This window comes from Geotrypetes seraphini, chromosome 1 (genome assembly GCF_902459505.1).
Source record: "Geotrypetes seraphini chromosome 1, aGeoSer1.1, whole genome shotgun sequence".
In the NCBI taxonomy this organism is placed as follows: Eukaryota; Metazoa; Chordata; class Amphibia; order Gymnophiona; family Dermophiidae; genus Geotrypetes; species Geotrypetes seraphini.
Genome location: NC_047084.1, coordinates 125,509,016 through 125,523,093, shown reverse-complemented (window position 1 = coordinate 125,523,093; position 14,078 = coordinate 125,509,016). Strand labels below are relative to the sequence as shown.

The window sequence follows — 14,078 nt, the reverse complement described above, 5'->3', positions numbered from 1 at the left end:
AATTGTCCCCATAAGCTCTGTCCTCTTCTGCACAAGCCTCAAACACTTTAAAATCACGAGTGTTTGAGACTTGTGCAGTTAAGGGCGACAAAACTCATGGGGAAAAATTTGTCCCCGTGTCGCATGCGAGATCTTGCACTAATCACATATCAATGATCACTTTGCATTAAGGCACAAAGAGGGTAATTGTGCCAGTGTGAGTTTCAGGCACCTAGTTGGACCCTATTCTACTAAGGAATGTATGTTCCTACTTTTCTTTATAGAATACTAAAGTAGCAAGGCAAATATGTTTTATTTTACATGTGAACACTTGCACCAGTCAAAGAGCTAGTGGAAATGTTCGCACCGTAGATTGCTAAAAAAACATGACTTAACTCGTAGTATTCCAAAACTTGCACCCAGCTTTAAGTTACACACCATCGCAGCTGGGTGCCTGTAAGCAGAATATTAGCATTCGTGCCACTGTTGCAGAAGTGCTCTCCACAGGACTAATCAGAAATCAGCTCAAGAGAACTGTAAAAAGGCCACAGGGACAAACAGCCTTTGTACTCGTCTCGCAGGTTCTGATCTCTTCTGAATACAACTTCTTCCTGGCCCCAGAATACTTTAGAGGACCCAGGGCCTGTCTTTTGCCAGCTGGGCCTGGTAATTTTTTTGAGTCCTTTTGGGAGGAATAAGGGTGTTGCTGAGTCCTGGTTTCCTCTTGCCCCTCGCTGGCAGGCTGTCCTCTGTACTTGCCTCTTGCTGATTAGTGGATGAGGCTGCTAACACACTTTGCTGCTTTTTCACGCCGGGCTTAGGCATCACCTGTAAATCACTGTCATGAGCAAACTTGCAGCTGCTCCCGAAGCGGCAGCGCCCATCCTTGCGATATGCCAGGCAGATCTTGCGCCCTGCAATTTCTGCAGGCCTGTCTTTTACAGTCAGCTGCACGTGCCTTTCCAGCAGGCTGAGCTGTGCCCTTTGCTCTTCACGGAATGGATTAGTAAAGACCCCAGCACATGCCTGATGCTCTTCCACCCTGGTGGCCATCTCCAGCCTGGGGGCCGGAAGACGAGTCTCGGTGAGGTAGTCCACATGGTGCTCCAGTAGTGCTAGCGTTTCCTCTGAAGGGAGTGCATGATCAGGAGGGGTTTCAGAGTCTTCCTCACTGCTTACTGCATCTTCCTCAAAGAAGTTTACTCCTGGCCCAAGAGACGTCCTAAGGAGGAAGGACATAACGAGAGATTAATGGGTTCTCCTGTACTGAATATTAACTTCTAACTTCCCTCTAGTGAACAGGTGGCTTGCTAAGAAATTTCTCCCATTTGGGTCCAGTAAACCTTACCAAGTTTTACTAAAATTTGTTAAATCACCTATACAGAGTTTCTAGGCAGTGTACAGTTAAAATAAATAGGCTGCTTTACAAAGACCAATACATATATCATCACAGATAGGACATACAAACTAAGGGATACAATAGGTAAGGGGGAAGAAGTACAATATGAAAAAGGTAAGAACATAAGGAAAGGTAGTTTAGATTTTTTTATGTGCTAAAAACCCTATTAAATTTGCACCTGTAAATAGAAATGCCTTTAATTTAGATTTGAACCGGATCAATGATGCTTCTTCTCTTAAGTTAGTAGGGGCAGAATTCCACAGTGATGGGGCAGTGACCGAAAAAATGGTTGTGCGCATCGTATTGCTATGATTGGTGGAAGGGATAAATAAAAGGTGTTATGAAGCAGATCTTAGAGATCTTGAAGGGTTGTAAAGAATGGAAACAAAAGGGGTTTAACCTCAGTCTTCAGCTTTTCTCTACCTGCTCCTGTTGCTGTGTATGAGGAGTTAATATCAATTTCTTCGGACTGCCTTGGGGGTCGGTAGTAGAAGCCGATCTTTGTTTCTGTTCCTTTTGTTCCTGAAATTTTGGCCCAGAGACTCTACCTTATATTTCATTTCCGGCGTGTTCTCTCCGGTAGACTCAATTCCCTCTTTGAACTTTTTGACCTACTCTATCTCTGTGGTATAGCTTGTATCCAGGTAGTACAGTGTCACAGGCGTTTTCCTCGTTCCACCAAGTCTCCCACATTTCCTCCAAAGTATACAGATTGAGATCTTTATGTCTGTCCCCATACACCTTAAGATGAAGACAACATACCATTTTAGTAGCCTTCCTCTGGACCTATTCCATCCTTTTTATATCTTTTTGATGGTATGTCCTCCAAAATTGTTCACAGTATTCTAAATGAGGTCTCACCAGTTTTATACAGGGACATCAATACCTCCTTTTTTCTACTGGCCATACCTCCCTATGCAACCTACCATCCTTCAACCTGTTTAGCCACCTTATGATCATCACATACAATCACGCCCAAGTCCCGCCCTTCTGTCGTGCACATAACTTCTTCACCCCCTAACCTGTACAGTTCCCTTGCGTTTTTGCAGCCCAAATGCATGACCTTGCATTTCTTAAGATTAAATTTTAGCTGCTAAATTTCACAGTATTCTTCAAGCTTCACCAGGTCTTTCTTCATGTTATTCATACCATCCGGCGTGTCTACTCTATTGCAGTTTGGCAACATCCACAAAGAGGCAAATCTTACCCAATAACCCTTCAGCAATATCGTTTATAAAAATGTTAAAAAGAACAGGCCCAAGAGCAGAACCTTGAGGCACACCACTGGTAACATCCCTTTCCTCAGAGCAATCTCCACTGATCACTACTCTCTGTTGCCTTCCACTCAACCAGTTCTTGACCCAGCCTGTCTCTTTGGGACACATCTCGAGGGCACTCAGTTTATTTATTAGTTGTCTATGTGGAACACTGTCAAAGGTTTTGCTAAAATCTAAATAATGTTCCCCTGTGAATTCACAGACTCACTAATTCGCAGTATGCGCCGACTGCCTCTTTCTGTTACTAAAGTCAGGCTACACCAATCAGGAGCTGCGTGTCAAAGCAGCTCCTGATTGGTGTAGCCTGACTTTAATAACAGAAAGAGGCAGTCGGAGCATACGACAAATGATTTTTTGCACTTGCTAGCATTCCAACTGCCCTCTCCTGCCTTTTGACAGGCGCAAAACCGCATTTGCAGTTTTTTGAAGTTCGCGGGTGTTCCTGGAACGGAACCCCCACGAATTTAGGGGGAGTATTGTACATATTTTGCGCACATCCTCTATCCAATTCTCTGTCACCCAGTCAAAGAAATTGATCAGATTTGTCTGACAAGACCTACCTCTAGTGAATCCATGTTGCCTCCGGTCTTGTAATCCGCAGGATTCCAGAAACTTGACCATTCTCTGTTTTTAAAAGTGTTTCCATTATTTTGATTACCACAGAAGTCAGACTTACCGAGATGTAATTCCCTACTTCTTCTTTACTTCCACTTTTGTGGAGAGGGACCACATCGCTCTTCTCCAATCCTCCGGTACCACTCCTGAATTTAGAGACTCGTTGAAAAGGTCAGTCAGCCGAGCTACCAGAACTTCCCTAAGTTCCTTCAGCACCTCGGATGCACACCATCCGGCCCCATTGCTTTGTCTATCTTTATTTTAGCTAGCTCATCACGAACACAACCCTCTGAAAAATCAGGGTCTATTACTCCTCCATCCCTATTCACGTTTGTCTTCTGTGGTCTCGCTCCCGGTGCTTCAGCCGTGAACAAAAAACAGAAATATTTTTAAGCAATTCGGCCTTTTCTTTATCAGCTTCTACATATTCGTCCCCTTCACCTTTGAGTCTCACAGTGCCACTTTTGCACTTCTTCTTTACTAATATATCTAAAAAATGTCTTGTCTCCCAGTTTTACCGTGTCAGCTAGTTTTTCTTCCATTTGCATCTTTGCTTTCCTGTCTACACGACCAGATTCTCTTAATTTTTCCAGATATTTTTACCCATCTTCCCCTTTCTGCGATCTTTTGTAGTTTATGAAAGCTAACCTCTTATTCCTTACCTTCTCAGCTACTACTTTTAAGAACCAAAGCGGCCTTGTTTTCCTCTTATTTTTACTTACTTGCCTCACAATAAGGTTTGTCACCCTTACAATAGCTCCTTTCAGTCTTGCCCACCTGGGGGCCGCCGCGTGAGCAGATTGCTGAGCCCGATGGACCACTGGTCTGACCCAGCAGCAGCAATTCTTATGTTCCTTCCAGACATTCCCACCCAGACAACAATTCCTTGATGTAAACCCCTATCCGAACAAAGTTAGTTTTTTAAAAAGTCTAGAACCTTTGCTTTTGAATGAGCCCTCTCTATACTCATCTTAATATTAAACCGTATCATGAAGTGATCATTGGATGCCAGAGGATCACCCACTGTAAAATCAGAAACACTTTCCCCGTTTGTAAGCACTAAGTCCAGTATGACCCCATCCCGTTTGGGCTCCAATACCAACTGCTGGAACAGCTCTTGCAGAGAATCCAGAATCTCCCTACTTCTAGAAGACCCCGCAATAGGGATACCCAATCAACATCCAGCATGTTAAAATCACCTATTAGCAAGACTTCCCCTTTTTTAGATATATTCTGAATGTCTACTATTAAATCTCTAGCTACTTCTTCCGCCTGTGAAAGAGGCCTGTATATCACACCAATGTAAACATATTCACCATTCCCTCTTTCCAAATTGATCCACAGTGCCTCTTCCTTGCTATGCAGATCCTGCAATTGTGTGGCTTTAATATGATCTTTAACATATAACGCTACTCCCCCTCCTTTTCTTCCTACCCTGTCTTTCCTGAACAGATTATAGCCTGGTATAATGTTTGGTCTTCAAAAAGATGGACAGGAAACCTCTACCTAATAGCACCCCTCAAAATTCTATCCTGCTAGTCTGAGCCTATAGGTTGAAAAGCAAGTAGATGATTGGTTGATTTGGAAATCAGATACAACCTTTGGAAGAAAAGAGACAATAGGATGGAGAGTGTTACCCGCTTCCGTAATTCTAAGGAAGGGCTCCCTACAGGAGAGAGCTTGCAGCTCTGAGATATGCCAAGCTGAAACAGCCACCAGAAACACCAAAATGGAAGCGCCTCAGAGTGGATCATATGGGGCCTTAGTGAAGGAAGGGACGGCGCAGCAGGAATCGGAGCTGGAATGCACCTCTCAGAAATCTCATCACATCTGGATGAGCCATCAGCGAAACTGTAACTGCACCAGGAAACAGGATAGCCTGGCCACTTGCACCTTCAGGGAAGCTACTGCCAGGCCCTTCTCCAGACTCGCCTGAAGAAAAGCCAGGATGACCAGAATGGAAGCCTGTAGTGGCTCCTCCTGGTCCTTTTCACACCACTGTGGCACAGGCCACCAGCTTCTCAGCCTGGAGCAGAGTGGCAATAACCACCTCCAACTATCCCTTGCAGACTAGAGCTGTGTGCTCAAGAGCCATGCTGTAAGCTCAAAGTGCTGTGGATTCACCATGGGGACTGGCCCCTGACTGAGAAGTCCGCAACAAAGAGGCAGCTTGAGGCTCCTGTCCCGCTGAAGATGTATCAGGTCCGCATACCACGGCCGGGAAGGCCAATCTGGAGCCACTAGAATCATGAGACCTGGATGAGTCACGATCCTGTGAATGACACAGCCTACTATGGGCCAACAGGGAAAGATGTAAAGGAAACTGTCGCACAACTAGGGTTGACCAACGCATCCAACCCCGATCTTCCTGTTTCTTCTCTTCGTCTGAAGAAGCGCTTCACTTTCGAGTTTTTGGCAGAAGCCATCAAATCCAGCACTGACTTGCTCCAGCGGCGTACAATGAGAATGAACACCCTTTGGGAGAGCGGCTATTTCCCTTAAGAAGTTGATCTGAACGTTTTCCATTCTGGTCATGTGGGCTGCGGAAAGAACCCAAAGGTGGGCTTCTGCCCACTGGAGGAACATCTGAGCCTCCAGGCATAAGGGGGCGCTTCTGGTGCCCTAATCTGTTTACATACACCACAGCCATGGCACTGTCTGAGAACACCCTTACAGCTTCTACTTCAAGCTTTTCCAGTGCCTTCAAAGCCAGCTGGATGGCTTGGAGCTCCAGATGATTTATTGACTACCCCTTTTGATGAGCCCACTGGCCCTAAATCGAGCTGTTCCTGCAATTTGCTCCCTAGTTGAAAAAAATGGTTGTGAGAGCAAACCATTCTGAAATTCAGACATGCCCTTCGACAAGGAGCTGTCCTGAAGCCACCAGCGCAAGCTGGTCCTCGCTGTCCTTATCCATAGGAGCTGAATCTGAAGCAAATGACTTTTGCGGAGACCACAAGACAGAAGAGTTCTGAAGAGGTCACATGTGTGCCCTAGCCCAGGGGACCACTTCTAGGGATACTGCCATGGAGCCCAACAACTGTAGATAAGGCCATGCAGAAGGAATTTGCACCGCCAAGAGAGATCTGTCTTCGCAGCTTCAATTTGCTTAGCTCTGGAAGAAAAATGTGGCCCTGAGCTGTGTCAGAAAGAGCTCCCAGATACTTCAGAGTCTGGGTTGGTTCCAGATAGCTCTTGTTGAAGGTGACAATTCTTCCGAACTACCGGAGCAAATCTAATACTTGTTGCACTGCCATCTTGCACTTCTGCCTGGACAGGGCCCTGATCAGCCAACCTTCCAGGTAGGGATGTACATGGATACCCATCTTCCGAAGAAGAACTGCAGCTACCACCATAGCCTTACTGAAAGGAGATGGGGGGGGGGGGAAGAGAGAGAGAGAGAAAGGCTGCAAACCAGAAATGCTGCTGAAGTACATAAAACCTAAAATATTTTCTGTGGCCCGGAAAGATGGGAATATGCAGATACGCCTCAGTGAAGTCTAGGAAGGCCAGAAATTCTCCAGGAGGCACCGCTGCAATGACTGACCGGGCCGTTTCCATGTGGAAATGGCGGTCATTCAGAATGGCTTTTACCGTCTTGAAATCCAAGATGGGCCTTCAGTCCTCTCTGCCTTTTTTGGGCATGATGAAGTATCTGGAATGTCTGCCTGAGCCGGCATCAGGGACAGGTTCTATGGCCCAAATGTCCTGAAGTCTTTGAATCATGGCCCTGACCTTGGCCTCCTTTTCCGGCCAGAGAGTCAAAGACATCCAGAGGAGGGCGATACAACTCGATCTTGTGACAAGAGCAGTAGTTTAAAACAGAGACCATAATAACAAAACAACTTCAGCATGAAAGCTAGGATAAGTGCAAGGTAAAGTGGATCATATCCAGAACCCTGGCTGATGGGCCCCTCGCTAACAATGAGCTGCTTAACTACACCAAGAACAGTATCCGATTCTCCAGTCTCTCCTCTTCCTACCTCAGCCCAGATTTCTCCTAATAAATCCCACACCAATCAGTCTCAACTCCCACCAGCCTCCCCTAATCCTTCCCAGAGTGTTTTCCTGGGCACTGCCTCTGGGACAGCTATTCCATTTTCTTACAGAATACATTTGTATCCAAACTTCTTTACTATTTGCACAACACAGAGCAATATGACAAAAGTAATATGGGAGTCCATACAGAGCTGTGCAAAAGTTTTACATCACCTCCGAGTAATTGTTCCATCTTTCTTGCTGGATCACAGTAATATTTCTGACGCCTACTGCTGCATATTATATACTGATGTGTTCAGAATTGTATTTCTATCACCCTGCCCATTTTAAATTGATTTAGGACTTCAGATTTAAGATTTGTAACGCATAAACTGCAGAATGTTGAAAAATGTTGATATTTCATTAATGGATTACATTAGCTATTTCAATACGTACTAAGTTTATTTGTATTTTAACTGTTACACCCTTCAAGAAGAGATAGCCCTGAAAAGGGCTAGTTGTTTTCTGCTATTCTAATAACGTATGGGCCAGCCTTTATTCTTGACAACAAGCTTGCAGCGTTGAGGCATGGAGTGAACTAATTTTCGAAGTTCATCTGGCTATACAACATGGTGCTTCAATCAACTCGACCTTTGTTTTTGGGTGTTTTCTGAACCCCTTTAAAGCAAGATTATTCCACAAATTCTCAACTGGATTGAGATCTGGCATTATGGCTCGATGTCATCCACTTTGTCACCATCTTTGTCCGATGACAGGGTGCATTGTCATCCTGGAAGTGGAAATCACTCTGGAAGGGACTCCTTGCAGATACAACCATTATGTTTTGCAAAGTGTCCAATGCCATTGGCTGACATAAAGCCCCAGACCATGATTTTTGTCTTATGCTTTACAGTCAAGTCCAGGCACTGGGGTTTGAAAACCTCATTCTTAAATAATTTTACAAACGTGTTGCACTGGCCTTCTAACACACAGAAAGTACTCATCACTGAAGAGAACATTTTCCCACAGCTCTGGAGTTCACATGCTGGCCCACTCAACCCCTCGCTTTTTTTTTGCATCGCAGTTACCAACGGCTTCTTTCTTGCTCTACAGCCACATAGGCCAAACTCCAGGAACCGCCGACGTACTGTTGAGGCAGATACATTCACTGAACACATTTCCTGCCATTTGGCTGGCCATTCTGGTGATGTGAATTTGCGATCTGCCACTGAGATCCGGCGAACAACCTTGTCCTCTCGCATAGTGGATTTGTGTGGTCTTCCACTTTGAGCCCTGTCAGTCACATTTCCTGTCTCTTTTTTCTTACTGGGCAAGCGTATGACTCTACTTTGATTGCACTTCACCCTGGCTGCAATTTGCCGGCTTGAATAGCCTTCTTCATTAAGTACAACCATTGTCTCACATTCTTCTTTTGAAAGATTTCTAACTTTTCCCATGTTGCAATTATGCTGTCACTGGAGTAGCAGACAGTTTTGAAAACTGATATTCCCGCTTCACCAAATATGCACGTGAATGCTGCGCTGTGATTGGTTCCTCAAAACAAACACCATTGGTAGAAAGTGGGGTGATCTGATTGGACTGTTTTGATCCGTTTTTGACACAAAATATTGACATTTTCAACATTCCACAGTTTATGCTTTACAGGTCTTAAATCTGAAGTCCTAAATCAATTTAAAATGTGCAGGGTGATAGAAAATTCTGAACATGTCAGTATATAATATGCTGAACCCCGCCGGACCATCGCTGTTTAAGCATTGAAGCTAAGTAGTTTGAACTTTGCATTTGTTAAGCACTGGACATTTATGCACTTTTTTGAGAGTCAAAAATTATTTACCACTTCATGAAGTTATTTTATAACCTTTCAAATTAGACGGTGCAATGATAGATTCACTGAAAGCTTCTGTAGGGGTTAGGTCCCCACGCTGAACTTTCAAGTTCCATTCTTGGAGTCTGAGCGCCGTTCTAGAAAGATATTAATAACTTTTATTATTGTTCCTTTTTTGTTGTTGTTTTAGTATATAATATGCCCCACCGCTGTAAAGAGTTTTGGCAGCAGGAAGACTTACATGGCTCTTACACCCGTAATTCTAATCTTCAATTGTTTAATGGGTATCTTTATTCTCAACTCGTATAATTAGTATATAAAAGCTTAAGCCTAAGCAATACAGAGAGTCGGATGACAGCGACACCCTCGGGAGACCCTTGATAAAGCACAGGTGTGCGAAACATGTCGGGTCGTCTCTCCCGAGTCATGTTAGCCTAAAGATAAGTGGCTTAAGTTTTTATATACGAGTTGAGAATAAAGTACCCATTAAACAAATGAAGATTAGAATTACGGGTGTGAAACTAAAAACATTTCTTTTCCTTGATGCTTTCGAGACCTAAATGCCCTTTTTAGGGCTACATAGTTTTAATCAATTATTATTATTTTTTTTGACACCCTCCCTTTTGTTCTTTCCCTATATGTTCTCTTTCTTACTTGATAAATTGTGGTTCTGTCCTTCTTCCCTCGTTTCTGTTTGTTTTTTGAATTGGTTTTAATGTTTTGAATTATGACTATTGTTTCCAAAGGATGTATAGTTACCCCATATACGTTTTTAACATAATGTTCACCACCTAGAAGGTCGATTGGGCGGTTCATAAAACTTTTGAATAAACTTGAAAGCCGGTGATGAGCCATGGAAGTCTTCCTGCTGCCTAAACTCTTTACAGCTGTGGAGCGGTGGGGCTGAGGCTTTCTTGTAAACCTAAAAGAAAGTTGGACACTGGATTTTGAATTCAGGACCCAAATATTTAAATGGATTCTTGATAGTTCCAAATTAATAGTGGAATATTTGAAAGCTGACCATACAAAAGTAGGCTTTAAGTATATAATATGCAGCAGTAGGCAAGAAAGACGGAACAATGCATTATTCGAAGGTGATGCAAAACTTTTGCACGGCTCTATATGTTGTATAATCTAATCTAATCTAATCCTTAGGTTTGTATACCGCATCATCTCCACGTTCGTAGAGCTCAACGCGGTTTACAGTAGGAGAAATAGGAAGGAACTCAACAGAAGGAACTACAACAGAAGGAACTACAACAGAAGGAACTACAACAGAAGGAACTACAACAGAAGGAACTACAACAGAAGGAACTCAACAGAAGGAACTACAACAGAAGGAACTATAATAGAAGGAACTCAACAGAAGGAACTACAACAGAAGGAACTCAACAGAAGGAACTCAACAGAAGGAACTACAACAGAAGGAACTACAACAGAAGGAACTACAACAGAAGGAACTACAACAGAAGGAACTACAACAGAAGGAACTACAACAGAAGGAACTATAACAGAAGGAACTCAACAGAAGGAACTCAACAGAAGGAACTACAACAGAAGGAACTCAACAGAAGGAACTACAACAGAAGGAACTATAATAGAAGGAACTCAACAGAAGGAACTACAACAGAAGGAACTCAACAGAAGGAACTACAACAGAAGGAACTACAACAGAAGGAACTATAACAGAAGGAACTCAACAGAAGGAACTACAACAGAAGGAACTATAACAGAAGGAACTCAACAGAAGGAACTCAACAGAAGGAACTCAACAGAAGGAACTACAACAGAAGGAACTACAACAGAAGGAACTCAACAGAAGGAACTACAACAGAAGGAACTACAACAGAAGGAACTCAACAGAAGGAACTACAACAGAAGGAACTACAACAGAAGGAACTACAACAGAAGGAACTACAACAGAAGGAACTCAACAGAAGGAACTACAACAGAAGGAACTACAACAGAAGGAACTCAACAGAAGGAACTACAACAGAAGGAACTACAACAGAAGGAACTCAACAGAAGGAACTCAACAGAAGGAACTACAACAGAAGGAACTCAACAGAAGGAACTCAACAGAAGGAACTACAACAGAAGGAACTACAACAGAAGGAACTACAACAGAAGGAACTACAACAGAAGGAACTACAACAGAAGGAACTCAACAGAAGGAACTACAACAGAAGGAACTCAACAGAAGGAACTCAACAGAAGGAACTACAACAGAAGGAACTACAACAGAAGGAACTACAATAGAAGGAACTCAACAGAAGGAACTACAACAGAAGGAACTCAACAGAAGGAACTCAACAGAAGGAACTCAACAGAAGGAACTACAACAGAAGGAACTACAACAGAAGGAACTACAACAGAAGGAACTACAACAGAAGGAACTACAACAGAAGGAACTACAACAGAAGGAACTACAACAGAAGGAACTCAACAGAAGGAACTACAACAGAAGGAACTCAACAGAAGGAACTCAACAGAAGGAACTCAACAGAAGGAACTACAACAGAAGGAACTACAACAGAAGGAACTACAACAGAAGGAACTCAACAGAAGGAACTCAACAGAAGGAACTATAACAGAAGGAACTCAACAGAAGGAACTACAACAGAAGGAACTACAACAGAAGGAACTCAGACTCAGCAAGAGCTGCGTAGTCTAACAAAAGCATCGCCATATTGGGACTGACCAAAAGATCCTTCAAGACAGTGGCCAACAGATCTCAAAAGAGCAAAACAGATTTTATATTTATCCTAGAAGGAAAACAGAGTAGTTGTTCTGGAGATAGTGCCAGCAGTCTCTGGACAAAGTGTGTGTGTTTGGGTGGGGTGGGGGTGTTATTGAGGGAGGAGTTAAGAGTCAATACTGCCCTCTTCCGGCCTTGCAATGAAGAAGATTGCTCTAATCGGGCTCTGCTGAAGGTCTTGAACCTCTGATGGTTTTGCTCAATCCTAAGCAGCTAGTGAGGAACTCACAGAGAACAGCCATTACCGAATCGGTTTCTCACCACTCCTTTCCAGGCTTCCTTCATTGCTCTCACTTTCTCCCTCAGACTCAGAATCGTAATCTGCCAAGAGCCCCAGAGAGCTTGGACGCCGTGCCATCTCAGTGTAGTGTCCAGAACTGTCACCTGCACAGAGGACCAGCAATTATGAGCCACAGGTCTGCTATATATAAAGGCCATTTTCTGAACTTCTAAGCACTTATTATAAGCCCTGGCTATAATCCTAGAAAGAGTGATGATGTCTGTTTTCAGATGAGCTCAAAGTACCAGAAACTAAAATTTTAGTAGGATACTCTAGGTAATCTCCATATGGGTCAGTAAAGGTACACATCAGCTGTTTTCAGGCAAGACAACACAACACTGCTGTACTTGTGAAACAGTTCTGGAGAAGAGCACAGTTTAACATCTTCATTATGATGTATTATAAATAACTGGTCAGATGTGGATCAACTGCTGACTGCAGAAGCAGTGGCCCAAGTGCTCTTCCTACCAAAATGATGAAATAGACAAATCAAAAAGGTCCACAGGGATCTCAGTTAGCCAATGGGTCCCTTTACCAGTGGATGGAGATGGAGGAAAAAGAAAAATTCTTGCGACTCTCCTCTTAAGGGTATTATTATGCAAGAGAATGCTCAGTATTTCAAACAGCCAAACAATGTTCCTCAAAATCTGCCTGATGGCCACTCGGACGAAAGAGTGGCCTAGTAGTAAAAGCTACAGCATTAGTACTCTGAGATTGTGGGTTCAAACCCTGAGCAAGTCACTCAATCCTCCATTGCCCCAGGTACGTTAGATAGATTGTGAGCCCACCGGGACAGACAGGGAAAATATTTGAGTACCTGATTGTAAACTCCTTAGATAACCTTGATAGGCGGTATATAAATAACTAAAAAAATTAAATTAAAAAAAAAAAGAAATTTTGAGACCAAGTAACTTAATCAGGTAATAACCAGCCAGTAAGGCATATATATGAAAGAACTGATAGCAGCCATTCAAGGAGCGGCATGGGACCAGGCAGGAACACGAAAAGCTCGCGCCTGCTCTGCCGGAAAAGAGGACAGCTGTCCAGCGAGGGAGGAGGAATAATATTTAGGCTGTATTCCCCTGTTAATTGTGATCTAAGGAAGTCAGTAAAATTATTCCACTTTTATAATTTTGGATTTATATTGATATTACTTTACTGTATTTCTGTAACAAGAAGTTATTTTCTTGTAAAAATTTGATGAAAATATAAGTAAAAGGGAGAAGTGAGGAAAGCTCCTGCAGATACAGTGGTGGAATAACATAAGTGTACTGAGGGGGGGGGCTGCCTACCACTAGACCTGCCTTGTACCCTGTCCCAACCTACCACTAAACCACTAGATGGGGGATAGGGCAGAGGGCAGGGTGGTGGGCAGAAATTTTTTCCCTTGGTTTTTCCTCTTCTATAGAGTGGTGCGTCTTATGGTCGGGTGCGTCCTATAGAACGAACAATACGGTAGATCTCTGCGTTCTGAAAACTTAGCCTTATTAAAAACAAAGGCTAATCCAAAATATGTTGTGCGGAGGTTAAACTGTGGAACTCACTTGTCAGCCAGTAACAAAAATACTGTGAAAAGGGCAGTTTTAGAAAATGACTCAAAATGCAGTAAATGCATTTTCCTAGATACTGATCCCTTATGATTGTTTTTTTGCTGAACAATTTTTATGATTCCTTGTATAAGCCTGATGTGGCTTTCATTCCTTTATACTCGATTTTCTGAGGATTATTTGTTCATGTTTGTTTGATATTTTTTGTTTTATTAAATTATGTATGGAAAGATATGTAAACCGTTTAGGTTCAAACAGTATAGAAATTTTTTAAATAAAACTAAATAGATCCTTTTCCTGGGCAGTGACTCCTAACACAGAACCCAGCATCACATAGCCATAGTTCGGATTCCTCTTTCCCACACGTATTACTTTGCACTTGTTCACATTATACGTCAT

At 43.0% G+C, this 14,078-nt stretch overlaps 1 protein-coding gene across 5 annotated transcripts in view; it reads right to left on the bottom strand.

Moving 5' to 3' along the window:
• Positions 1 to 275: 275 nt before the first annotated feature.
• LOC117357396 overlaps positions 276 to 14,078 on the bottom strand; it is a 57,407-nt gene continuing 43,604 nt past the window's right edge. For 3 of the 5 annotated variants that reach the window (XM_033937909.1, XM_033937918.1, XM_033937926.1), the window contains exons 4-5: positions 12,098 to 12,236; positions 276 to 1,201 (exon numbers count right to left, since the gene is read on the bottom strand). In XM_033937909.1, the coding sequence (XP_033793800.1) occupies positions 607 to 1,201; positions 12,098 to 12,210 (708 nt within the window). In that variant the 5' untranslated portion in view covers positions 12,211 to 12,236 and the 3' untranslated portion in view covers positions 276 to 606. Of the gene's footprint in view, positions 1,202 to 9,103; positions 9,267 to 12,081; positions 12,237 to 14,078 lie in introns of those variants that run through there. The other 2 variants (XM_033937936.1, XM_033937945.1) reach the window with 2 other exon arrangements.